We start from the raw sequence: 27922 nt of genomic DNA on the forward strand, positions 1-27922 counted from the left end.
TTAGGATTCCACAGTTTTTCAAGTATATGCTTGCAATCAGCCATGTGATTTTTCCATGAGTTTTCTACTTAACACTGAGGGTCATTTCCTGGAACATAAGCCATGGTGCCAGACAAGGTGTCAAAAAGCCATGTGCTCCAAATATTTTTCTTAGGACAAAACACAGGAAAGCAGGCATGCCACAGTCATTCAGGTTCTCCTGCTGCAGCTCTTACTACAGTGACCTACCCCCCACCCCTCACCATGGCTTTCTGTAGTGCCGAGTTTAAATCTGTTGCTAAGGGATCATTTCCAGGGGCTCCAATAAAACAAAGGGAAGGAAAGAGGTACATTCTCTACTCACCTCCTACCCATCTTTCACCTTTGTGAACCCCATGGTGTTTTTGGGTTCTTTAATACTTCTTTTAGAGCTACTTTTTTCTTTTCAAACTGAGTTCCTGTCGCAGTCAGTCAAGAAAACTTAAAGGTAGAGAAGCAAAATGAAATTCTAGACCAAGTTTTTCCATTTACCAGGAATTGATTAAAAAAAATAAAGTGCTGATTTCTCCTCCATCTCTGCTACACCCCTTGGAAATAAATGCGTGTAGTTCCTTGCAGGGTGTATCTTCTGGGTAGGACGCTCGTTCCTAAATACCTTCAGTCATGTGTGTGTTGTCGTCTTAATAACATTTGTCTTACGGTCTATTCACCTTTTTCTTTAACATGGTCAGTTCATGTAAGGTTATGTTATGTTGTCATTTATCTTCAGTTTTCTTATTTTCTAGGAACTTCCTGTAGAAAAGCCCCCCAAACAAAACAAACCTTAATTGACTAAAAGGTATTGCATGCTCAACTTAGGATAAGCACTACGGCAAAGGATACGAAATCTACCAAGCTTGCAAGACCAGTTGAAGCTGACTCAAAAATCCTAACATTCAACTGATTGCCGGCAGGCTTAGAGTCAGGCATCTGCTGCTTCGGTGGGGCCCAACGCGCATGCTGGGCGCCCAGGTGATTGAGATCCAAAGAGAAGGGCACTGTAAGACGGGCCAGATGAACTGGCTCCTCGTCATGGGACTGGTACCTCAGATCTGAGCATGACCCTTGTTTTTGGCACGTAGTGGAGAAAGGAATGATTTGAACTTAACCTTGCAAAGCAAGTTCTCTGTTTTAGCAGTAGTTTGTTGTAGGTTTCAGGGATGACAAATTTGGATGCACTCATTTAAAACGTTTTGGTCACATATCAGCTCTTGATGCCTTTCTTTTAAATTAATTATAGACAGAGAGAGGCATTTAGCTGATCTCTTACCCTGGTATTTCTTGTTTTTTTGTTGTTTTTGTTTTTTTAAATCACAAGTAGATTGCCAGCTTAATGGAGAGGAAACCAGATTGGATATGGACTCTTTTTTATGCCTATTCTGGTGTTGCGTTTGTGTATCCAAATGGGCATTATCCTCTCAGATTCTTATCTGGCACTAATTTATAACTATTATATTATCAGAGACTATTTAGCAATATATCAATGCACAGGCGCATCCCAGGCCTGTACAGATGTATGTCTACACGTAAGTATAAATGAATTTGCATACCAGGTTTTACACTTGCATCTCTAATAGAGATTAAAAACAACAAATTGGCCTCTTCCTAAGTATATTAATACCATTTGTCCTTGCATTTTATGCCTCCCCCTAAATTAATGACTGAGTTGGTGGAAAGCGGCTAGGTTTTATTCATACTGTTTTTTGTTCTCGACTTCAAAAGTAATCTACCTCTTAAAAATTTGTAGTTTAATATTTGTTTGGTGAATTTGTGCCACTTTAATCCTTCCACTATCATTCCCATTTTGTTACATTTCTGTTATGGGGACTTTATGTTGAAATATTGTATAAAGCATTTGTAGCAGTTTAAAAATAAAATATTTAAAATTATTTAAATTGTTTTGGACGCTTCAATTGTATTATATGTGATTTACATTTCACTTTTTTTGTTGGCGTTGTTAACCCAGAGAGTGCTCCTGTATTGAACTTTGCTGTTAGTTATTTTATTGCTTCTTTTTGGAGAGTGCTATAAAAGACTATTCTAATGAAAACATTAAAATTTACAATTTGACATACCAAAAGGGGTTGTCCATTGATTTTAACCAATGTAGCATTGAGAGAGAGAGAGGTTAATTATAGATAGACAAGAGTGCTGTTTGCTGTTTTTCCCTCCAGCATTGAAATCACTGGGGCTCGTCAGATGTATTAAAAAAAGATTTTTTTGTGCTATTGCTGCAAACACTTAATAACTAGAGGAGAATTTAAACAATGCATTTTATATTATTGTAACCAATAAAAAACTTTCTAAACATCTGTGAAAGGACTGCATTTTGTACGTAATTGGGAGCAGTTAGGGGATAAAACAAGGTGTGTGGAGGACTATTCAAAGGCCGCGCTCTAATTTAAAAGTGCGGCGTCTGCTCATTGCACCTGGTGTCTGTTCACTTGTTTCTATTTGACAGTAACTGAACATGTGCTCATTCCAGTTGGAATTCTTTGTAGAGGGTGGACATGTAGTCAGGCAACGATGCCAAGACGTACCTTGTGAACTCACTCGGGTAAGAGTAAAATATAAAATAATTTCATCTGTGGGGTCTCTGTGCTTCCTGACAGTTTAATTTGTAGATTGATGTTTATTTCTATGGATTTCCAAGGAATGCAACCAAAAAGTTGTGATGACATCCTCAGTTTATATGAAATTGCCGGGGTTTTTTAAGATTAAAAATGGCTGACTATAAGCGATTTCCTATAGTTTATCATCATAGCAGTTTGCTAACCACATCTGTCTGTCACTCACTCCTCAGGGAAAGGTGGTGAAGGGATAGCCAGCTTCCCTTGGCCAGATGCTCACGTTTCTGGCATACGATATATCTCCCTTAGAAAAACACGGAGGAGGAGAGAGGTTGGTGGGAATCTGGAAGTGGTCTTTGATATTAGGAGTTGTAAACAAATGAGGATTGAACACGCAGCAGTGCCCTGTGAGGAGCTGAACGTTGTGAGAAAGAGCATGGTCGGGGGAGAACTGGGTTTCCATCCGAACCCATCTGCCGGCCGTTCATCCCTTCCTATACCTTCAGTAAACGGGCCTCCAACAAGCGCCCTCCATGGCTATGTCTTTGGTGTTTTAGCCTTGGGCAAGTTCCTTTACATTCTGGATCATAGTTCCCAGTCTGCAAAAAGTGGGGAGTGGACTGGCTGGTTTCTGAGTGTGCCTTCGAGGAGGAGATCTTTTTTCCTGGATCTGGATGCTGTCAGACACAAGCACTGGACTGAAAGGGTGCGGTGATGGTTTGGTCTCCACGGTGTCCCTGGCTCTGCCTGGAACATGACAGGGACTCAGATGTTTACTGGAGGAGTCACCAAGGAACCATGTCACATCCATCTCACCAAGGGTGAAGCTGCCTTGTTTGGGTTGCTTTGACTCTTTTATGATAGAGTTAAACATTTTTTAAAAAATCAAAAGCTAATTAAAGCCTTCCGTCCCTGTTACCATTGAAGCATTTCACAGTGTTTCTGGTAAATGCCTTGCTAGGCTGGCTGTCTCGTCTCAGTTGTTACAAGTACTTTCTAGCAAGATATTTTACAAAATCAACTTAATTTATTGAGTACTTAGGGTATGCCTGGCTGTGTTCTAGGTGCTTAGGATACATCACTGAACAAAATGGACAAAAATCCTGACCTCTGTGGGGCTTATATTTTCATAGTGGCTTTTTTCCCCACTTTATACTTCACATTCCAGACCTCCTCGCTGTCACAATTCCCCAAAGGCTAGGTGGTCAAGGAGATGCTTCTAGCTTAATATCTGAGTGCCGATAATCTAGATGACTGCCGGCTTTTAATACTTACGTTAAAATGACTCTACTAAAATTATCGCTCACTTAATGCATTTGATATTTTATTCATGTGGATTTTGATTTGATATTGAACCTCGCTTTGAATATATTGACTTGAATCCATAAAAAAAATCATAAAGGGCAATTTACCTTGAAAGTGGATTAGAGAGCACAGGCGGATGAGAAAAGGGTTGACTCGGATATAAAGGCCACATTTAAAGTGCTTCAAAGACCAGGCTGATAGCTACAGAAAATGGTTTGTCATTCCCCATCAGTCTTTACAGGCCCAGCTGTCATGGCCTCTTTCCTGCCTGATGGCACCACCCCTGCAGCTGCCGCTTAGGGCAGCCTCAGTGAAGGTGCTGGTAAAGCACTGCTGTTGAGCGTATGTTCGAGGGCGTTGGAGGTGTGGATGGGCCATTCTGCTAGACTTAACAAAATGGGGAGCCACAAGCCCTGCCCTTCAACACTGTGGGTTCCACACTTCACCTGGGGAGCTTGTCAAAACTACTAGTTCCAAGGCCCTACAAGTGGACTTTCCAATGAGTCCATTTAGGGCTGGGACCTACCTGGGTAATATGTACTTTAAAGACCCCAGGTAAATTAAGGGCACAGGAGAATTTCTGAATTTAATATGGGAAGAAATAAGATGAGGGTAGCTCTCAATTGCTAGAGAATTGTGTGCGCTTTAGGCCTCGCAGTGCCGCGTGTCATCCTTATAATCATCCTGCAAAGTGGGCAGTGTTGTTTTCCCATTCTTCCTCAGGCTGGCGGGGGCGTGCAGCTGGCATTAGGGCATCGTTATTCTGAAGCCAATCCTGAGCCGTGTCCACTCGGTGGAAAGAGGAGGTGGTACGCCTTGAGGGTGAAGGAACCATGGGCCTAATGTGTAGTTTCTCTCCGGCTTATGTTGATTCCAAGGTCCAAGGCCCAAGCCCCACTGGGCCCTGCCGTTCTGGTGGCTTGACCTTTCCTGAAGGGTTTGCCTCACAAGCAGAACCTTGAATACACAGTATTATGGGATAAGAAAAATAAAGGTCCAGATTGGTGAGAATGGTGACATGTGGACATTAAGATTTTAGACCAAACATCTAATGTCAAAATAGAAATTGAATATGGTTTGAGGTTTGAGTGGGTGGCATGTAGGGAAAAAAGTGCAAAACTGCTCCTTGGTGGTGCCATGGATTTCTGCTGCGGCCCCAGGCCCAATCCTTGCTGCCACCTACACAGGGTCACGTCACTTCCTCCCTCCCCGCCTTCTGCCCTTGTGCCACTTCCTCTGAGTGGTGGTGGAATGATCTGAGAAGCTTTAGGGTGGACTTAGCGTGGCTTTCCAACGCTTGCTGTGCGCTGGGTACTGTGCTGAGCATCTACAAAACAAGTCTTGGCAATGACAGCCTGAGGTTGATGTCATTTACCGATGGAGAAACAGATTTGGGGAAAGTGATTTTGTTCCAAGGGGACACAACTGTAAGGTGGCAAGTTGGGATTTGAACTCCAAGCTGCACTGTGCAGTCCATCATTTTTATAGGTAGGTGTTTTTGTTTGTTTTGTTTTTTAAGGAATTTTATTTCGTCTAAATATAGAAAACAGGATGCAGTCCCTTCTCCATAAAAGCTTTTGGAAGCATTAGTGAGCAAGTAGAACAGTCATTTGTGGGTAAGGAAATCTTCCTGGTGCACCGAGACTTTTAGTCAGGAGTTGCTCCTGGACCCATTTGCTTTTAGTTTCCCTCTCACTGTGGAATAAACTTCTACCCCCATCACAGACCAATTAGTTCAGGTCAATCAAGCTGGCTTTATAGAGCCATCTGCTTCATCAACGGCAATGTGACTGTTTAACAGAAGCCAAGCTCATTATAGTAATACCCTTTGATTTTGGAGATGATTCTCAAGGCCCAGGGATCCTCAAGCATCTCCTCAGATACCAGCGGAGAACCTTGAGCTGCTGGCCATTAACCCAAAAAGAAAGTTGGTCTAGGCTGCCTCCCAACTTCAGCAAATAGTGCGTTACATGCAAAACAAATAGGTATTTGCGTTCTGCTGATAGGTTATTTTTAAAGTACAGGATTACAACCTGGAGCGAGTATGTAGATTTCATTTAGTTTTCTACATTAAGAATTGAGAAAACCATCATGACTCTGCATTAAATTACTTGCATTTGCAAAAATCACATTCAATTGTGAATCATTAAAAGGTAACCCAGAAATACTTATTAGAGTAAACTTGTCGACCTGTTGCGGGTAATAGGATTTGCACATGCTTGCATTTCTGCCTCCTTTATGCCAGCTGGATTTCTTTTCAACACTTTTTTACAATAGAAATTCAGGTGGACATTCTGGAAACCATAAACATTTTACGGAAGACTGGTGCCTAAATGTGCCTTCCCATGTCCAGCTAATAAACCATGACAGGAAGTCAACAGAACAAGCCATGTTTCTGAACATCTTTTCATAGGTACCACCTGAGTTACTCAGTGAGGGGAGAGAACTGGAGTGTCATTTCAGCAACCACAGAAAGCTACAGGTGGATTTTAAAGCCCAGGTTTGTGTTCTGATTCAGAACATACCTAAGCTAAAAATATTTCCTTATTCATGTTTAAACAGGAGCCTATGATATAATCTGGAATCCTACTTACATAGCTACTGAGTCTTAGCATTAAATGTAAATGTACATTTAAAATAGGACTCACTTTTTAAAAATCTGGAATTTGTTACACAGGTAAGTTAACAAAAGGGCATTTAGGCCTTAGGAGACAGTTGTGGCTATTTTAATTTTTTAACTTAACAGAATTTCAATGTACAGTGCTTGCATTTGTCATAGCAATAATTATTGGCCCAAAATATATTTTAATATTTTTTTATTGGAATGAAGTTATTTAAAACTCATGGATTCAATTTTCCTTGCAGTAACATTCTCTTCTCACTTGCTTTTTATAATCGCATCCAGTCCTTGCCAACCCAGCTAAAGTTTAGAACATTTTCAGATGGCTTCTATTTCCAGGCTATTATTGGACTTGTGAATTCAGGCGCATTCTCCTGTTGTGATTCAGCCAGTCAGCCATTCAGAAAACATCTTTCAATAGCCAATCGGAATCATCAAGGTCTCAGGCTGTAGACCTGGAGGACTTTGTCCTAGGACTCTAAGAGCACCCTCAGGGTGGAGCTAACCACCATGGAGGCAGGTGAGGAGGCACCTGGAGTATCACTGGCCTTTCCAATGCTTGGGGGCAGTTTTCTGAGTTCTTTACATTTTGAGCTCTCCCACACCTGACGGAGATGGTATTCTCATTTACAGATAGATCAACCGGTTCTGAGATAGGCAACGTCACTTGAACTATTTCCCATAGCTACAAGTGGGGACTCCAAACCCAGCCATCTGGTTCCAGAGCCAAGTTCAACTACAATTTGAAACCACCTAATCACTGTGCCTTTGGGTTTTGGAGAGACTTGCATGTACATAGCTGTTGTGTGCCCCATATGAGATGCTGATGGCCAGAGAGCAGTTCTGCTGCAGAGAGAGTGTATAGGATCATGGGAAAAACATGGATGTTGAATGCCTACCCATCTGTGTGTTCCTTACCTGGGTGTTGGTAGTTACTGAAAGGCAGGGCACGCTGCCAGTGGCATCCCAGCATCCTGGCCTGCGGTGGAGCTCTGTGCCCCCCACCTACCATGTGCCGTGCACATTACAGAAGGCAGCGTGTGCTCCCAGTGAGGATCCAGTGGCTGATGGCTGTGGTGGCGCTGGTGATGACAGCGGACGCTTAATCGGTGCCAGGTGCTCAAGTCATCACAAAAACAGACCTAGGGAGGCACTGCTAAGGAAACTGCCAGGTCTTAGTAGCCGGTCCTGGGTGGAAAGGGGCAGCATGTGGGGACCTTCGATGATGGTGATCACTAAAGAACTTGAGGAAGAGGCTGTTGCCAAAACGACTCACTTTTCAAAAGCCCTGAAAGAGAAAAAAAGTCCTTCGTGGAAACTGAGAAGCATAAGTTTCTATTAATTTCATGAGTGGGTGGTTCTATCCTTTGGTGAGGCTAGAGCTTTGTCAGAGTTTTTAAAACACTCCTAAAGGCTCCTAGAATGATGTGTTCTTCTCTGTCTAGGTAAGTGCGGAGCGATTGAGCCACGGGGTTCATGGAGAGTAGAGAGCAGGGATGTCCAATCTTTTGCCTTTCCTGGCCCACGTTGGAAGAAAGGTCACACATAAAATACAGTAACATGATAGCTGATGAACTAAAAAAAAAAAAAAAAAAAAAAAACCACAAACCCTCATAATGTTTTAAGAAAGTGTATGAATTTTGTGTTGGGCTGTATGTGGCTTGTGGGCTGCAGGTCGGACAAGCTTGGTACCTGGGGAGCTCTGGACATTCAGTCTCCTAGGATCGCCGGAGCCTTTCTCAGTCTGAGACCCAGGGCCCCTTGTGGGAGCAATGCAAGTTGAGACAGAGCTTCAGTTCAGCCTGGTCTGCCGTGATTACATAGAAATGGAAATTCAAAGTTCAGAATTTCCTGAAGGCCACTTGCATTCCACAAAAGATGGTGAGGTGCAGGCCAGCGCTAGCCGGGGTTGAGGTTCTACTGTTTTCATGACAGGCAGCGGAATGTAGGTACAGGCATTGGCTCTGGACCTGGAAGGCTGCTCAGCTGGCACCTCCTCCAAGAAGCCTTTCCTGACCATCGATCTGTCACACTGCCTGGTCCCTCATCCCTTTCCTTGCTGTGCTTTACTGTTCAAGACCCTTAAGCCTTCTGTACATTCTGTTTATGGACTCATTATGTTTGTTTACTCTGTGTCTCCCCTTCTTAGATGAGAGTTCTACCCAGGCAGGAACTTCGTTTTCTTCACTGCTGCATTCCCAGCATCTATTAATAGAACGGAGCCTGGCGTGTAGTAGCTGTTCAATAAATATTTGTTGAATAAAATATTTGAATTCTGGCTTTATCACGTATAGTTCTGTAAGCTTAATCTATGCAAGTCACTCAACCTCTCTGAGCCCCAGTTTTCCTTTCTGTGGAAGGGAGATAATCAATCTGACCACAAAGAATTGCTGCGAAGACAACTTGAGAGCAGCCTGGAAGGACCACAGATGCTGTTCACTCCAGTGAGTGCTGTCAACGTCAGCTGCTGTCAGCATCACTATTATGACTGAATGATGTCCTCTCTAATCTCAGTTTGAATCTGATGAAAAGTTGAGCCTGGCATGCCATGTATAAGATTTCATGACAGCGTGAGTTGTAGTAGCCAGAACATTCCCTCATCTCCTGCGTCTGCCCAGAGAGAAGGCTCTCAAGTGGCCTGTAACTCCTGGTTTGGCCACCAGTGACACCGAGGACCTTAGCTGTGTCTTTGCCAGGCCACAGTTGTTCCTGTGTGGACCAGAGCCACTTCCTTTTTATAGCAGGTTCTCCTACCCATCAGAACTAAAGAGACGTGAGCTGTAAGACAGGAAATCATTTTTCAATTCAAAGTGAGAAAAAAAGATGATTCATTCTTATTCTATCACCTCCTCCCTGTAACTTTCTATTTCTCTTGGTTTTGAATTTCAAAACCAAATGTCAGTTTTTAAAAGGTAAGTTCAGAAGAAAGCATTTCATTAGCTCTGTAAAACCATGAAAGCCAAATAACCTCGATTTGCTGAAACAATAATAATGTAAGGATGATCACCAATGCTTGCTGGCCACGATATTAAGGGCTTTCCATGTATTACCTCATTTAATCTTCAAAAGAGCCCTGTGAATACTTTTATGTTCTCCCATTTTACAAATGGGGGAACTGAAGCACGGAGAAGTCAAGCAATTTGCCTGAAGTCACAGATGGTAGGAGGTGAGCCAGGAGTCAAGTCCAGGCAGTCCGGCTCGTCTTTTAATCACGAGTCTGTTCTACCTCTCGTCTGTAGGTCTGGGAGTGAGGAGCCAGAAGGGAGCCCCTGGTCACGCCCCTGTGCCGCCTTCTAGTGGCATCGCCATCAAGCAGCAGACAATGTGACTTAGTAAGCACCTTGTCTGCAGGACAAGAAGCACCAGCAGATTTGAAGGAGCTTAAAAGTGTGTTGCAGGTGAATGGATGTCTTAGTTCTTCCCGGGATGAACCCATTTTGTATGTTCTTGGGAAACCAGCATGTCTGAGGTTTTGGCCAGGCCTCGTTTGTTTGTTTTCCAGGGATGGAGCCTCATCCCTCTAGCTCTGTTAGAGAAGAAGCAGATCTAGATACTGACCAGCCCAGAGGATGGATGAGCCTACTCTCTGGGGTCAACTTCTCCCCCTTCTATTTTCACAGAAGTCTTTCCAAGCCACAGTTGACAAGCAGGTTTCCATTTGTGTAGGGGGAGCAGTTGCCCAGGGTGCTGCATAGAACTGGATTCTGACGCTGGGTTCACACTCAGGGAAAGAGGGCTGGCTAAGTGACCCATGTCTGCCTTGTATGCACAAAGGCGAAGTGGTTCTGGAGTGCCACGTATTTGCTGCCTGTGATCTCGTGTCTGCTACTTTTCTGTTTTTTAAAACTACACTGGACTCAATTTCACCCTTCTTTGAGGGTTCAAGGTAACCATCAATTAATACTTTGTTGTAGAAAAGATGATTCTGGCATTTAGGAGATCCTGACCCCACACTAGAGGATCCAGAAGCTTGAGATGTGACTTTTGAGAAGAGCGTACTCCTCAAGATCTCCTTTTCCATCTGTCACTCATGGATATTGTCTGTGCTTCCTGGCATCCTTTAGTTATGCTTCTGTTAACTGTGGGCTGGGAAGCTAGATTGTGGTCCTGTTAATTATCATATGTCAACAAAGAGATGGTAGGCCCTGAGAGATCTCCCAAGGACCTCCCTTACAAGTGCATTAATTCCAGAACATGGATTTTTGGACACAGTTTGCTCACTCATTAACAATAGGTCTTGACCAGATGCGGTGGCTCACACCTGTAATCCCAGCACTTTGGGAGGCTGAGGCAGGAGGATCATTTGAACTCAGGAGTTCAAGACCAGCCTGGGCAACTCAGTGAGACCCCCATCTCTACAAAAAATAAAAAAGCCAGGTACAGTGGCACACACCTGTAGTCCTAGCTACTCAGGAGGCTGAGATGGGAGGATTGTTTAAGCCCAGGAAGCCAAGGCTACAGTGAGCTCTGATTGCACAACTATGTTCCTGCCTGGGCAACAGAGCGAGACCCTGTCTCCAAGAAAGCCAAAAACCAAAACATAATAGACTTTGGCTTTTGATCTGTGCTGGTAAGTGATGTTGCTGGGACAAGTGACCTAGATAGGAGAGTATTAAGTGTAACACACATATAATGGACTGCTTTTTTCCTTTTAAGCTCCCAAAACACATGAGTTAAAGAAATGATTTGTGGAGAGAATGAAACAAAAGTTTGGGTAAAAGTGCAATCAGTTCCTTTCTCAGCAAATATTTGTTGCCAGGTGAAACAAGAGTTTCCTTCTCTTTACCATCTTGTGTCCTTTAATTTATGTTTACAATAAATAATCTATTTGGTGCCAAGTGGTCGAATCTTGATAGTTTTAAAGAGCTGGTCCTTACAAACTCATGGAAGTACCTGTAGTTCACTACCTTTAGCAGAGATTGATGGACCTGCCCATGAAACGGATTTCTCTTATGGATTCAGGATGTTTCTCTGGAATCGTTTTGGAATTTCTCTCATAGCCAGTGTATATGTTAACAGGTGTGAGTTTTATACTCTTAATGTCTTCATGCTTATGTTAGGCTCCTGTGATTGAATTTTACAAGTGAGTTTAGTGAAAACAAATCTGTGTTAACTTTACAAACTTCATGTAGGAGCCAACCATTTGATAGGCCTCAATGAACTGGTGTCAGATATTGTAGTTGAAATATATGCCGTGCCAGGTTATTTCAACCCTGTAATTAATGATAGGTTTATATCCTTTGAAAGTATTTTTTTAAATTACAGACACAGCCTGTGAGTGCCAGCTAACAGCAGGTGTTTTATTAAGGTGTTGTTCTGAGTTGTGTGTGGCACATGGCGAGGTAAGAGCATTTTGTGGTTTGGTTTGCATTGTTAATTACAGCTCTAAGTGCTGTTTCCTGCCTGTGTTCCTGGGTGTGTGATGGAGCACTAGTTTGGATTATCTGCCCAGGATGTTTGCTCAGTGGACCACCTACATTAAAAAGTCACCTGGGGGATTAAAAGTTTCAGACCTACTAAACCATAATCTCTGGGGGTGAGACTTTGAAATCTTCGTTTTTATCAGCTTGTCAAATGAGTCTTACCCGGACTTCTGAGGGCTTTTAAAGTTTTTCTTTTTTAAAAAATTTTTAAATTTTTAATGGCATGGTATCCCTTATCACTGAATTTCTTCTGATTTTAATTTTAAATTCTTTTCCTTTGCTTGTTTACCATCTCTGATATACTTACAGCGCGTTTCAACTCTCAGAACACTTTCAATTATGTTTTTCCTTAATTCTTATAACAACCCCGTAATAGATGCGTCAGGGGCAGCTCAGGAGCTGGGGACGTTTCTGAGTGTCGTAGGTAAGAGAGAATTGGGGGTTTGCCAACACAGCGCCCTGCGTGTGTGTGTTCACCTCCACCCACCATAGCCCTGAGCATGTGGTAGGAACTCAGTATTTGTGGAAGAAGAAGAAAAATCCTCAAGGATAATAGAGCCAAAGCTACCGCTCCGCTTCAGTGACCTACTTATGTGACCCTAACTTGTGACCTCTTGGTTTAAAATGTGAATGTTGGGGCAACTAACTGCTGGTGATTGAACAGAGAATGTCCCGTCCATGGGTAAATGATCCATTAAAATCAAGCCGAAAAAAATGGCTGGCGATAGCTAATTAAAATTAGTGTTACTGCCTCTGGGCATAGTCCTTAAGGTTAAAAATGCATGATGAAAGCCAATCAGTAACCCATAGAGACCAGCATAAAACTGTGCTAGAAACCCAGGACAGCACAGTTTATTAATTCAAAGGTACTGGTGGAATTATAGTCTCCCCTCCCAGTCTACACTGGTACACACACCAACGATACGAGTCCTCACAGGCTATGTTTGACGATAACTGAACATCCTGAACTTCATGGGGGTAAACTATTCAACTGTTCCTTCAGATTTCTAGGTTCTTTTATCCCTGTTTTTGGACCGGAAGATAGGGTGACCCTTTCTGTGGTACCAAGCTTGAATTTCCAACTCCTGACACTTGACCTCCTAAGGGATGGGAATGGGGAGATCCTTCCCTAGTAGAGCCTCCCAAAATGCATAGCCATGGATGACTTTCCTTGCACATTTTCTGACTTTTGCTCAAAATAATGAATCATCTTCTTAGGGTTTAAACACTGACGGGTTTCATGGAGCCATATGCATTTGAATGGGCTGTGTTAACAAAGCTGTTCCAAAAACCGGATCTGCAACACAGTATCGCTTGCCTTGGACATTTCTCCTTCACCCTCATGAGTCACAAACACTCCAAGCAAACACAGAGGTCTCCTCCACTTAGTCACTAAGTCCAGCATGTTCACCCTTGCCTAAGGAAGAACAGAGAATTAAGAATTGTGAGGGTGGCGCGGTGGCTCATGCCTGTAATCCTATCACTTTGGGAGGCCAAGGCAGGCGGATCACCTGAGGTCAGGAGTTCGAGACCAGCCTGGCCAACATGGTGAAACTCCGTCTCTACTAAAAACACCAAAAATTAGCTGGGTGTAGTGGCGGGCATCGGTAATCCCAGCTACTCAGGAGATTGAGACAGGATAATCCTGTCTTTGAACCCGGGAGGCGGAGGTTGCAGTGAGCTGAGATCGCACCATTGCACTCCAGCCTGGGCAACAAGAGCGAAATTCCATCTATTAAAAAAAAAAAAAGAACATTTTGCAAAGCACAGGGCCTTGGAGAATGGAATGGGACGAGAAATCCTTCTGAACTTTTGTTGGAATGCCAACAGTGGATAAAACATACAGTTGAAGCCCAACTGACTTTAGTTTGACCAACCCACCATATTAATGCATGCTCTTCATTGCCTCTGGAAATCCTGACTACCGCTCATGGAGAGAGTCCATGTGCTTCCATTCCCAGCAGCCAAGTGAAATGCATGCCAAAGGTCAGTTGCATTGGTTCCCAAACCTGTTTATGCCACTTGTATTTATTATCACACTTGCACAATCGAATTAAATATTATACAAGCCGATGAATAGCATAGAGCTCTTTATGAAAAACAAGTTGAATGCTTAGAAAGGCTCATAGGAATTCACTTAAAAATTGCAGTCCAACTAGGTATGGGTGAGAAAATTAAAAATGTGCAGGGACCAGGACAGAGATCATAAAGGCATAGGAAGATTTTGTACTCAGATTCCCTTTATAAGTGTTTTAGGTTCTCTCCTCACTTTTAACAAAAACTGGAAGTTACAGATGATGTAATGTGGGTGTGATTTAGTCCAGAAAGTTAGTGCAGATCTTGGCCATTCATTCATTCATTCATTCATAAATGTGGGGCCTACACCTGCTGTTACATGCCTGGCACTGTTCTAGGTACCAGGGGATATAGCAGTGAACAAAACTGACACAATGTCCTACTCCATGTAATTTATGTTATAGTTGGTGGAGACAGGAAAGCAAGGAAATAGCATGTCAGATGATAAATGCTAGGGAGAGAAATAAAACATGGATGCGGGACTAGAGACTTCTGGAGTGGAAATGGGGAGTGCCTTGATTGCCTGAAAGAGGATGGGGCCTGGCACCCACGGGAGGAGTGGGGCTCAGGAGACGGCATCCCACCTTACAAGGAAGAAGGCAGCTGGGAAGGGAGGCAGGGCACAAACTGTGGGAGTCTTGTTCCACCATCAGTGTGTGCCATAGGGAGCGAAATTGTTGGAGGTGAGTGAGGATGGGGAGATGTGGAGGAAGAGGGGAGACGGTGAACAGCAGCCATGTGGGTAATCAAGGGAACGGCACCAGGGAACAGACAAGGGCTGCCAGGAGGCATATGCGCTGGGAGCCCACCGGAGTTTTGGGGTCATGAATTTAAAATGTGGTCAGGCAGCATGTTTGTGTGTTTTTCTCCATCAAAAAGGTGGGTGAACACACACACATCCCTCTATTTCTAATTAAGAAACGCTTGAGGAATGTACCCATGCTGATTTACTGATTCCCTGCTTTGGTCTGCTGGGCCAGCTCTCTCTGAAGGAGGGTTGGAGGGGTCTCCTCTTGTAAGAGCCTCTCTGGATTGAGGTCCATTGAGCTCCTGCTCTGTTCCAGGCACCACGCAGGCAGAGTTGGGAATGCTTCCCCAGCCGTACAAGGTTGGCGTTAGGCTCATTTCATAAAGGAAACTGTACTGAGGGGGCAGGTGACCCGCTCAGGCTGCTGGTGGCGGAGTTAGGACTGTCAGACTTACCTCATGGTCTCTGCCTCTCCAGGAGCACCAGGTCAAACCAGATGGGTCAAAAGGCTCCATGTGCCTAGTGTTCCCGTAGTGGCCCCCTGGGGCCGGAGAGGAGGCCATGCTGGGGAGGGCACTGCAGGCACGGGCATCGACGTGAGCGGGGGCTGAAGTGACATCCTATGGAGGGGGCAAGGGGACGGTTCAGGCCAGGGCCCTTGTGTGTGGAAAGCCACTCTCCTGGAACTGAGTAGGGATAGGCTTTGACAAAACCATCCCTTGCAGAATTCCCCTTGTGCGTTCAGAGCGTGTGTTTGCTTGACTCAGCACTGTAACCCACAGTAACTGGCAGAGTGAGCGGTCAGTGCCTATCAGATAACTACGGGAAGTAAGTTTGGGGTAGATGACAACATGTCTCCTCTTAGGAATTTACACTGCCTGTCAGCACATGAAAGGCCCAGAAATTCTGCAGAGACACGCCCGTGTGGTTTCACAAGCCTGTGCTCTGGAGGTAAATGGCTCGGGCTTCCATCCCAGTTCTGCCGCCTGCCGGCTGTGTGTTCTTGGGCAAGTTGCCTAACTTCTCTGTGCCTTAGTTCCTCATCCGTAAAATGCAGTAGTGCCCGTCTCATAAGGTTCTTGGGAAGATTAAAGTCATTATTCCGTATCAAACACTTGGCACAGTTCTTGGCACACAGTAAGCAGGAAATGTTAGCTGCAATTATGCAAATGATTATGAGGACACATACAGCGTCTGTGGGAACCAGTTCCACTGAACCTGGTTTTGGGAAATGCTGGTAACGTGTAAGAAACATTGGGAGACTTTTCATTCCACATGCGCCACCTGGCCATCGTTCCGCGTGGTCTCCCCAAATAGTGCCTGGCTGGGCTGGGTGTCTGTTGGAGCAGTTCTCAACCTGAGTGGAGTGCAGGATCCTGGGAAGGTCTGAGCAGTCCAGGGTGGGGCCAGACGGCCGGGATCAGAGTCCTCTGACACCTGCAGGCCCCCGTAGGCTCCTCAGGTGTAAGGGAGATTGAGTTGTCCTGTCCTGGCCACCTTCCAGCCTGTTTGAGGACTTTGGGGATCACGAACAGAAAGGGAGAAGGCACGAGAGCCGACTTTACTATTCAACCTTGCACCCTGGGCACATTCTGAGGATGAGACCTCCAGCCCCACAGCCCACGGTGCCCTTGCCCTTCGGGCAGCAGCATCCCCATGTTGACCAACACCCGTTCAGGCACCAAGTGAGTGTGGCTTTCCCGTGACAGTGCCAGCCCTGCATCTGGGACGCCCTGCCAGCCAGGCACACCCAGGCGCCCCGAGACAAACTGGTTTTGACCTCTTGGGGAGCCAAGAACCCCCAGCTCCCACAGGCTTCTTGAGCATCGAGGCAGGAGCAGAGAGCACCGCAGGGGGCAGCTGCCTCTCATTGTTAGCATCCCTGGACCGGCTCCGGGTCCGGTGCAGGCATCATCATCATGTTCTAGAAATTCTCGGTCCAGGGCAGATGCCACATGAGGCTTCTGAGACTCTCAGCCCCAGCAACTCCAAACCACACACAGGGTGAGCTCTTCTTTTCTTCATCCTTGGGGTTTATGTAATCCTTTTGACTTCTTTGACCTAGATCATCTTTAAAAGACGGAGTGGTGACAGTAACGAAGTCTTAGTGTTATTACAGAATCTTACCGTCTAAAAAGGGCTCTTCTGCTGGGTCTCATAAGGGACCATCATCTCTTGTTTCCCCATTTGGGAATCTGCTTTTTCTATGTTCATCAGTCCTCACACACTTTGCATTCATGTTTTCTTTTTGGCTTCGCTCCTACTCTTAGAAGCTGCCTTTTGAAGAAAGCAATCTGTTTCAGCTCCACTGGAGAGGAAAGAAGGGACAGGATTTGGGGCAGCCTAGAACCAGGTGGCTGCAGGGGAGCGTGTGATGGGAGGTGTGAAGGCAGACGAGGGAGGAAACTGTGAAGCTGGAGGAGCCGCTCCTCCACCCTGCTGGGCTTCTCTCACCCGGGCTGGTCATGTCACAGGCAGTGACGGTGTTTCCAGCTGAGGTGACATTCTCCAGACTCGAACCCCTGCGCTGAATGGAGTGGGGAAGGTGGGCTGGGGAGGCCTGAGGGCTGTAGGGTTAGGTTCACAGAACTGTCATAAAAATGGGAGAACTTGTCCTGCCCAGGGTTTGGGCAGGAGCTTGGCAATGAGAGAAACCTTATGGGAAGCCATGCTGGGAGGGTTTGGTTTTTGAGCAGCATGGACGGCACATTTCAGGGTTGAACCACACCAGGAGCCTGGCTTTGCCATCCGTTTGCTCAGCAAATGTTCTCTGAGCACCTACCTGTACTAGGCCCTGTGGCAGGTTCAATGGGTGAGAAGTGAATAGACTCCAACCATGCTCTCCTGGTGCTCCCAGTCCAGTGGGGGAGCCAGGCAGGTAGAGCCAGTTACAGAGATCTGAGTGCCCTCAGCAAGTCCTCAGGGGCTTCAACTACCCTTCTTCCCATCATCAATGTCCCCAAATAAGCAGTGAGCCTAGTCCTGTCCCCTCACCGCTCCCAAGGAACAACCTGGCGTGTGACTGTGAGCGAGTGCCTTGCTCGCTCTCCTCGGTTTCCTCGTCTGGAAGGGAAGGGCTGCTCCCTGCGGCCTCTGGGGTCCCCTGCATTTCTTGGGTCTTGGCAGCAAAGGAGGCAGCCACAGCCGGGCTTTCCCTGCTGGCAGGTTTCCCGGGCCGAGGTCACCTCAGGCCAGGGCGGGCCAGCCTCCCTGTCAGCTGGGTCAGGTGTTACGAGCTTGTCACATGCTGGGTATTTAGAGTTCAACCCAAACAGGTTTGGGGAATTCATGAAGACCTCAGAACCTGGCTTAGAAGCTCCACAAAGCAGGGGCGTGATCGATCTTTTGGGAGCGTGGAGGCCACATTGGGGGCTCAGCGGTGGGCTGATGAGAAGGAAGAAAAATGTGTCTGCTGAGGCTGACTCCAGCCCTGGAATCAGATCTGGGTATGAATCTTCCCTTTGTCCTTCTATTCACACTTCTTAAGTACACGAGTTACTTAACCTCTCTGTGTTGCCGTCCCCTCCGCCATAAAAAGGGTATAACAGCCCGTCTCCCGGGGCTAAAGGGAGGATGACATGAAGACAGCGCACGGGCAGGCGTGTACTAATTCCTCACGGTCAGCTCTGGTGTCCCCACCATCCCCACCGGTGGTACTCAAGGGCTCTGTCTCACCTGAAGGCACCCCAGCGACTCGTTGGGCCCGTGGTGTCACACTTTTACCACTGCCTCCCAAGGCCTACTTTCATTCTCTCCCCTTCGACCCCCTCATTTGGAGACTTTGTCTACAGAACTTCACCAAGCAGCAGCTCCTCGCCAGGGTTCAGAGCGGGCCCCTGCTGCCCACTGCAGCCTAGCAGGCTGCCCACACTCGAGACTCCGCCGAAGGAGTTCCCCAGCCCTGTGATCCTGTGGTGCCCGCATGCGGATGCCTCTCCCAGGGATCTTCTTAAACTGCAGATTCTGACTCGGAGTGGGTGGGAGCTGAGAGGCTGCATTACCGACAAGCTCCCGGGGGAAAATGATGCCGCTGGTCTGGGGACCACACTGTGAGTACAGGGATCTAGACCAGTGGCCTGCAAAGGCACCTTTTAACATTCCCGATGCCTGGGCTGTACCTGAAACCAACGAAATCAGAACTTGTTGGGATAGAAAGCAGGCATCAGATCGGTTTAGTATCCCCGGGGACTGCAGCGAGCACCCAAGGTTGAGGTTCTCTGTTCCGGTGCCCTCTGAGCGAAGGTGGGTCCAGCCCGAAACAGACTGCCAGAGTCGTGGGTGGTCAGTGCAGCTGCTCTGTGGGCAAAGGCTCACCCCCACCTGGCTTTGGGATATTGGAAACAATTCTTCAATCCTCACTGCTACGGGGACTGTGTCAGGGAGTGGGGCATGGGCTTTGGTATCTAATGGTCCTGGATTCAAATCTTGGCTGCTTCTCTAATTGGCCGAGGGAATTTGAGTGTCCAGCTTCTTTATTTCTCTGAGCCTCAGCACCCTCCTCTGTAAACCGGGACCATCACAGGACTGCTGGGAATTTGAGGAGCTCCCAGAAGCTACCCAAAATAGCTCCTGGTGCATAGAAAGTGCTCAGTGGATGATGCGATTATGTTTTTTGTTTTTTTTTTGTTTTCCTCTTGCTTGACATCCTCACTTTACAGGCAAGACTCCTACGGCTCAGCGGGGTAGAGGCATTTTCCAGTGGCCACACAGCAAGTCAGTCATGGAGCTAGGATTCCAGCTCTGGGTTCTAGAATCCCTACCCCATCCCCCTTTGGGTTCCTGCCCTGCTTCTTTCTTCTCTGTCTTCTCAGTCGCTCCCCCAGGCTGGGGGCTTCATTTGAATGGGCGGGGGCCCCCTGGAGCACGTGGGCCTTCCCACTTGGGAAAGGTGGGTCCTATAGTGGATGTCGACTGTTCTGGAAGTGGTTGAGGGCCGGTGGCTCCCACAGCTCCCACCTGTGGGCCCTCACCCGGCCTCCAGGGAGAATCAGCATGATCACAGGCTTGTCTTACCTTTGCGCCATCTCCCCACCCGCTCCCTCTCCCCTACCTTCAGCAAAAGTGCAGAGAACATCAGACACTGACTTCAAATGAATTGCACTCTGAGAATTTAGAGAGAGTTGTGTAAGACTTCTGTGGCTAGCGATGTGGCCTAACCAGCTTTCTACATGGTTGTCCCAGGAGGTCCCTCCTGAAGACTGCAAGAAAAAGGTGCAAGGAGGGACCAGGGCAGGCAGGAGTCCCAACCCAGGATGCCCACGGAAGTCTGGCAGGGAGCTTGGAAGAGCACCGTGGCCAGGTGGGGACCCTGGAGCCCTGGAGCGCCCATGTCCTCCGAAAGCCGACAGCTCCTTCCTTCCCAAATTCCTTTCCCTCCATCCTTCTTGAAGCATCCTCTGGGTTCCTGCCTCTAGTGTCTCTCCTCCCCTTCTCTCTCGAACGCACTTTCAGGGATTTGGCTCTTCTTCAGGAGCCATCAAACCAAGGTTACCAGCAGCCCCCATGCTCAATGCCGTGGTTGGTTTCCAGTCCCATCTCCCTTGGCCCATCTGCGGCGGTGGACGCTGTTAATCCTCCTCTTCCTTGAAATACTCTCCACCTGGACACCACCCTTTCCTGATCTCCGCGCATTACTGGCTGCTCCCCCTCATCCTGCCTCTGTCCCCTCGCTCCGTCTCCGCACTCCCTTGGTGATCTCATCCAGTCACACGTGTTAAATACCACCCGGATGCTGACCAATCCCAGGTTTCCAATCTCATTAGAGTCTCCAATCAGCCGCCCACCTGACATCTCCCTTGAGCGTCTAGATTTAAATTTAATCTTTCCAAAATGAAACTCTCTCTCCATGAAGCCTCCCTCCCCTGCTGTCCTCCTGTGGGGGCTGAATGGAAACGGTCCTCCTTGGAGTCCAGCTACCAGCTAGACTCAAACCTCTTCCTCCATCCCCACATCCCCAAATGCACCCGGAATCCACAGCTTCTCCCAGCTCGGCCTCCTCAGCTGCCCTGAGGTCCAGGTCCACTCCCTGGGTGGTGGCAGCCACCTCCTTGCTGGCATCCCCAGTTCCTTCCCTGTCAACCACGGTCTGTGCCCAGCACAGCAGCCACTTTTGGGTCCTGACATTCCTCTGCCCAGAAGGACAGGCTGGCTGCCACCTCACTTGAAGGCCTATGAGACCCTCCCCTCTGCCCACATCACCTCTGGCATTCCTGGTGGGTCTCACCTCAGGGCCTTTGCACTTCCTGTCCCCACTTCCTGGAATGCACAAGGCCCAGGTATCCAGACGGATTGATCCCCCCCACCCCAGGTCATAGCCCATGCGCTGCCGTTTCCCATGTCACCTTTCCCTGTCTTCTGCTCCACTCTCACCTTCACCTCTGTTTCTTCAGTTTCTCTTGTATACTTCAGTGTGTCTGGATTTCTCCCTTATCCAAAACCACTGGAGGCTGAATAAAAATGTGCTCATTTGGGAGCCAGGAGGCCTGAGTCTCGGCCTCATACGGGGATCAAACTCCTTCTGAAATGAGTATGTTTCCTCTCTAGGCTACGCTAAGTGACACGTAAAACTACGCTATATGTAGAGAACTTGACTTGTTTTATTCACCAAAACTTGCACTGGCAAAGCACCTGGCACAGAATAGACACACCGCTCACCCGACAAATAGTGGATGACCGCCTACTGTGGGCCAGCCAGCGGCCGGGGTACTCGGGGTGCCTCCGTGACAAACCAGCCTCCGGTGCACCCCCTCATGGAGCCTACTAGACAGACAGTGAACAATAACCAGTAAACGCAGGTCTGTTGATGGGGATAAGCACAACTGAGAAAGTAAAACAGAGTCGAGATGGGGAGTGTCAGGGGGATTTGCGATTTCAGAGTGGCTAAGTGAGGCTCACTGGGAAGGAGACATTTGAACAGAAACTTGAAAGGGGGCCCGGGTGTGAGCCACAAGACCACCTGGGGGAAGAGCGTTCCAGGAACAGCCTGTGCTGAGTCCCTGATGCAAGAATGGGCCACTGGAAATCTGAATGACTGATTGAAAGAATGAATGTGCCCTTGAGGCCAGGAATAGAACAGATGTTCTATTTCTAGACATGTTCTATTATACGTTCTATTGTATAGACAATGCCCTTGCTTTGTCTTCAGACTAGCATGGGATTCTGACAAGTAAGAAATTAGGATCCACAGGAGACGATGCTCTGAAGCACCATTTCTGAGCCTTCCTATGAGCCAGGAGTGGCCCAGGTGTCTGAGATCTGTCCTCTGCCCAATCCTTCCCCGACTGTACAGATTGGATGGCATATGACATCCCCTTGTGCTTTCAAAGTCCATTAGTTTTTGTTCTAAGTAAAATGTCCAGAAATTTCTCTCCTAGGGTAGGCAGTGGAGCACTTTGCCAGGGGCAAGACACTTCTGGGCAAAGTCTGTGTGGGGCACACAGCAGGTTCCTCCCAACCCTGCCACTATGTTTAAAATGTTCAACCACTGTGTTTGAAAATCTTACCAAGGTAATGCTACACCGCCCTGCTTTCTAAAAACAGTTGATGCTGGGCCTGACGTGGTAGCTCATGTGTAATCCCAACACTTTGGGAGGCCGAGGCAGGCAGATCACGAGGTCAGGAGATCAAGACCATCCTGGCTAACATGGTGAAACCCCGTCTCTACTAAAAATACAAAAAATTAGCCGGGCGTGTGGCAGGTGCCTGTAGTCCCAGCTACTCAGGAGGTTGAGGCAAGAGAATGGCGTGAACCCAGGAGGCAGAGCTTGCAGTGAGCGGAGATCGTGCCACTGCACTCCAGCCTGGCAACAGAGCAAGACTCCTTCTCCAAAAAAAAACCCAAAAAACAAAAAACTTGATGCTGAACTTCTTCAACCCTTTCTTGATGTCTGGGATTTAGGACTACGTATCTCATTCATTTTGCCAGGATTTTATGGAGGAACATCTTTGGGAGCATAGTAAGTCCATTTTCCCTCCCCTGCACTGAATGGGTGCAGATTTCTTGGTGTCTGAGAACAGCTGTGCAGTGGGAATATCACGGAGTCTTGAATCGCTCATTTCTTCTTTCCTTACATATTGAGGGTCTATTATTCACTCACTCACAATTAGGTACTAAGAATACAATGATGAGCAAAACTCAGCCAAGCTCTGCCATCAGAGACCTTACGGTCCCCTGGGGATACCTGCATTGATCAGACAGTCACAGATGCCTGAGAAACTGCCCACGAGGGGGCAGGTGCCGTGGGAACCTGACCAGGGCCATGTTGCCTCAAGAGGGCAGCCCAGAAGCATTTCTAGAGCAGTGATTCTCAACCCAGCTGCATGTTGGAATCACTAAAGAGCTTAAAAATACCATAGCCCAATCCTGCCCCAGAGGTCCTGATGTCATGGCCTGGCATGCAGCCCAGGCCTCTCTGGGTGAATCTAGTGAGGAACCGGGACTAGAAGCCACCGGGAAATGGGTTCTACCCAGATTAGCTGGAGTAACAAGAACGGAAGGGGAGAGATGGGCTGGCAGGGCAGTGCAGGCTGGACTTGATGTATTAAGGAACTTGGACTGTGTCCTGGGAATCATGGGGTTTTGATAGGTTGCAGCAGGGGCGTGTCGTGGTCCATTTTGCCTTTTGGGAAGATGGTCGCGCTTCTGTGGAACAGATGGGAGGGGAGCCGTGTGGAAGGGAGAAGTCCAGTGAGGAAGGCGCCTTGCAGGACTGCAGGCTAGAGGTGGTCCCCGATAGTGGTAGAAGAGGAAGGAAGGCGGACTAGATGGAGCCAGTGGCAGGTGATGTGTAGCAGGAGAGGGTGACAGAGGGACCACGTTGACTCCCAGGTCTCTGGCTTTCAGGACACAAATGCAGTGCTATTCACCAAGAACAGAGCAGGGTGGGGTGGCAGGTGTGAGGCAGGGTCATAATTCAGGACCTGATTTAAGGGGCCTTCTAGATGTCCAAGAGATGTCATGTCAGCGCATGAATGGAGTTCAAAGGCCAGATGTGGGCTGGGCGTGGGCGCCGGTGGGTCATCTGTGTGAGGCTGGCCATGGACGCCAAAGCCATGGATGCATCCCCTAGGGAGGGAGTCGTGTGCAGAGATGACAGGCTGTGGTCCAGACCCCGTGTTCAGACCCTAATCTCACCAAGCATGACTCTAGGCAAGTTGTCTTAACAAAATTTGGGCTGCCATAACAAAATACCATGGACTAGGTGGCTTAAATGACAGAAATTAATTTTTTTCACAGTTCTGGAGACTGGAAGTTCAAGATTAGGGTGTCGCATGCTTTGGTTCTGGTCGGGGCTCTCTTCCTGGTTCACAGACTGCCACCTTCTGTCTGTGTCCTCTCATGACCTTTCTCGGGCACACGCATCTTCTTACAAGGCACATGCACTAATTGCGTCATGAATGTCCCATCCTCATGCCTCATTAAACCCAGTCACTTCCCGAAGGTCCCACCTCTAAATACGATCACACTGGGGGTTAGGGCTTCAGCACCTGAATGGGGTGCAGGGGACACAAACGTTCCATCTGTAACATTAGTTAACCTCTCTCAAGTCTGTTGACCTCTCAGGTTCCCCAAGGACAAAATTAAGCGTGCATGGACCCAGAGCATCACGGCACATACATGGCCTAGCACATCGTTTTTCCCTGCCCTTGAACTTGCCCTCCTTTCCCGCTTCCAGGGAAGTGACTGCTGTCTGCTACAGACTCTGTATTTGCTTCAATCTAACGGCTCTTTTCTTCCTCTTCTATTCATTTTGCTGCTTCTGATTGGCCGTGGACTTGGAAGCCATCGGCCATATTCGTTTGGATTGTGTGTACAGTAAGAGCAGCATGCACTGAACATGAAAGCTTGGGCTCTTCTTTTTTTTTTTTTTTGAGATGGAGTCTCCCTCTGTTGCCCAGGTTGGAGTGCAGTGGCGCTTTCTTGGCTCACTGCAAGCTCTGCCTCCTGGGTTCATGCCATTCTCCTTCCTCAGCCTCCGGAGTAGCTGGGACTACAGGCGCCCGCCACCACGCCCGGCTAATTTTTTGTATTTTTAGTAGAGACAGGGTTTCACCATGTTAGCCAGGATGGTCTCGATCTCCTGACCTTGTGATCCGCCCACCTCAGCCTCCCAAAGTGCTGGGATTATAGGCATGAGCCACTGCGCCCGGCCAAAAGCTTGAGTTCTGTGTGACTTTGCTCCTTAGGGACAGGCTGCAGGCCCAGGTGTGAATCTTAGTGCCTGCCTGCAGTGAGCTTCTGTCAGAGTTTACAGATCAGGGGCCGGGCGTGGTAGCTCATGCTTATAATCCCAGCACTTTGGGAGGCTGAGGTGGGTGGATCACCTGCTGTCAGGAGTTGAGACCAACCTGGCTAACACGGTGAAACCCTGTCTCTACTAAAAATACAAAAATTATCCGGGCGTGGTGGCGGGTGCCTGTAGTCCCAGGTACTTAGGAGGCTGAGGCGGGAGAATCGCTTGAATCTGGGAGGCGGAGATTGCAGTGAACCAAGAAAGCTCCACTGCATTCCAGCCTGAGTGACAGAGTGAGACTCCATTTCAAAAGAAAAAAAAAAAAGAGTTTACAGATCAGTGGGCACTGGTTGTGGACGACTCAGACTTTCCACAACGTTCTAGGCTGTTCTCGGGATTGTGAAGGTTCACGGGCCTCTGGATAAGCCAGGCACTGACTTGTGAACACTTACTTGCACAGCGACGATGCCATCACCATAACCTACAGGAAGCATCCTGTGACATTGTGCTCGCCCCCTGCTGGCTGACGGGGCATCCCCTTGTAACTGGAGGCAGTGCTGGGAGCGCACAGGCTGTCCTTGTGCTGGAGACTCTGGGCTCTGCTGTCCCTGGGCAGGGGCCGGGCCAGAGGAGGGTGTGTGGTCCTGAGACCATGTTTCCTCCACTTGCAAACCAGGGGCATCCCTCATGGCTGCCTCTACCCACCCACCCAACATTTCCTGTGCCAGGTCCCGTGCCTGGCGACATAGGAGATTCCACTGTCAGCAAGACTCAGTCCCTGCCCTCAAAGACATCCTCTTTTAGTGGTGAAGGAGTCAGCAACTCGACAGGCAAGGTGATTGCTGTGGGAAGAGCTGTGAGCGAAAGGCCCAGAAAGTCACAGAAGGACATAAGGAAGACAGATAGGAAACTCCAGAGGCTATAAGAACAGGGCTGGCGTGGCCGCTAACATGGGGAGGTCAAAGAAGTCCTCTTTCAGAAGACACTTAAGCTGAGACCCAAAAGGTGGGAGGGAGGGAGCTGCGGGCAGAGGAGGGCAGGGCAGGGCAAAGTCAAGCGGGGAGCAACCAGGTAAGAAGAGCTTGGCCTGGCTGAGAGACAAGTGCACAGGGCAAACGCAGAGTGCGTGAGGGGACCGGGAGGGTGGCGGGCAGGCGCACAGCACTCTAATAGTGTGGGACGGCTTGGGCCACTTTTGCACTGGGCAGTGACGTGGTCCAGTGTCGTGGTCATGTCCAATGGTCCTTATAAAGGCTTCTCTTGTTGCTTAGTGGCGAATGGATTGGTGGGGGGGGAGGCAGCATCAAAGTGGGGACAATGCAGTGGCAATTGCCACAGTCTCCGTGGAAGGCGTTGATGCCACAGGTTGAGCTGGGTGGTGGCAGTGGGAGTGGAGAGAGGTGTGTGGACTTGGAGGCAGAGTTAAGGAACCCGGAGATGGATCAGCTTGGGGGTGGGCACAGCGGGGGTCTCACAGGCCCCATGATCACAGCACACTGCCCTGACACTGCACCTGCTTCACATGAGTGTGGTTTCTAGGTCTATGGCCAATCCGAAGCAGCAAAATGAATAGAAGAGGAAGAAAAGGGCTACTGGGCTTTAGTTGTAACAACAACACCTTTGGCATTGCCATTTCCTGAGAAGAGTGACAAGCGTCCAGTGTGGCTGGAGCCTAGTAGGGGCGGGAGCAAGGTGGGACCCTAGGATGTGCCACTTTGCCGTGTTAAAGTGAGACACTCATTAGACATCCAAGTGGAGGGGCCGGGCAGGCAGTGGATGTGCCAGTGTGGAGCCCTGCACAGGAGTTTGAGCCAAAAGTCTGACTAAAGCATTGACACAGAGGTCTTACTTGACATTCAGTCTTTAAGGACCGGTCAGGACCTTGGCTCACCTCCTGCTCCGATGCTTCCTGGGGTCATACCCAGTAGGAGCATCTCACATGTGCCAGATTCTTCCCAGAAAGCAAAATGCTCCCAATCCTGGTCACCAAAATGCTTCCAGCCCTGCTCTCTGTTGGCAGACTGGCAGGGACTGTCTCCATTTTACAGAGGGGGAAACTGAGGCTCCGAGGCCAAGAGACAGGGAGTGGCTTACCCTGAGCCATATAGTCAATGAGAATGAGGATCGGAGGCCACCCCCAGGCGGCCATACTGCATCCTCCTGGGATGATGACTTCTCCATTTGTGTCCACCACCCGCAACTGCCACAGTCACGACACTGTGCTGATACTGGAGGGCCAGGGTGCCCTGCACGGAGACCTTTCTCCAAAGTTAATCATTACTGTAACCCCAAATTGGTCTTCCTGCTTTGCAGAAGATCAACCTGGAGCTCAGACAAGTCCACGACTCGCTGAGGTCACACAGCTAGTGGGTGGTAACCAAGAATCATGAGGCTCTGCGCTAACTGCTCCTGTGCCCTGGAGAAGCACCCAACTCCGGAGCTTTGGTCCTCGGTATTTAACATCTCCAGGCTTGGGGCGCTGTGCTCTCATGAGTTCTTTGACAGTGAAGTGCTTCTTGATCAGGAAGGACAATCCCCCAGGACGTCCTGTCTCCGTCCTAACAGGAAACACCCAATTGGTGACCTGGTGTTTCCTCAAAATTGTGGCCTCGGGAGCTGAAAGGCCTGCGCTCTGCTCCCCTGGGAAAGTCTCCATATCCTTTTGAGCCTCAGTTTTCTCATCCGTGAAAGGGGTATAAAAGCACTTGTTCTTCCTATTTCCTGGGCTGCTGGGAGGGTTCAGAGAGAAAGCTGAGAAAGTCCTTAGGAGTCATGGAGGCCATGTTCATGTTGGCTGGCGTGGTCCTCCATTAGGCCAGGCAGTGGATGAGGGGTGGCAGAGGGGCCTCTGCCTTCAGGGGTTCTGCCCCGGACCCACTGCCTCCACCCAGGTGGACGCCATGAGCCGGGGGAGGAGGCGCGCCCCCTGG

General features: G+C 48.2%; 2 protein-coding genes across 5 annotated transcripts in view; one reads left to right on the plus strand and one right to left on the minus strand.

Moving 5' to 3' along the window:
• Nucleotides 1-27922, minus strand: part of DHRS3 (dehydrogenase/reductase 3) — a 1035619-nt gene that overhangs the window by 742134 nt on the left and 265563 nt on the right. The window lies entirely within an intron of this gene.
• PRDM2 (PR/SET domain 2) overlaps nucleotides 1-27922 on the plus strand; it is a 116716-nt gene that overhangs the window by 77394 nt on the left and 11400 nt on the right. Inside the window, exon 8 of one of the 4 annotated variants that reach the window (XM_050787816.1) lies at nucleotides 765-2326. The exons of the other annotated variants lie outside the window; for them this stretch is intronic. Within the exon in view, the coding sequence (XP_050643773.1) occupies nucleotides 765-777 (13 nt within the window). The 3' untranslated portion in view covers nucleotides 778-2326. Of the gene's footprint in view, nucleotides 1-764; nucleotides 2327-27922 lie in introns of those variants that run through there. 4 annotated transcript variants of the gene reach the window in all.

This window comes from Macaca thibetana, chromosome 1 (assembly GCF_024542745.1).
Source record: "Macaca thibetana thibetana isolate TM-01 chromosome 1, ASM2454274v1, whole genome shotgun sequence".
Taxonomy (NCBI): Eukaryota; Metazoa; Chordata; class Mammalia; order Primates; family Cercopithecidae; genus Macaca; species Macaca thibetana.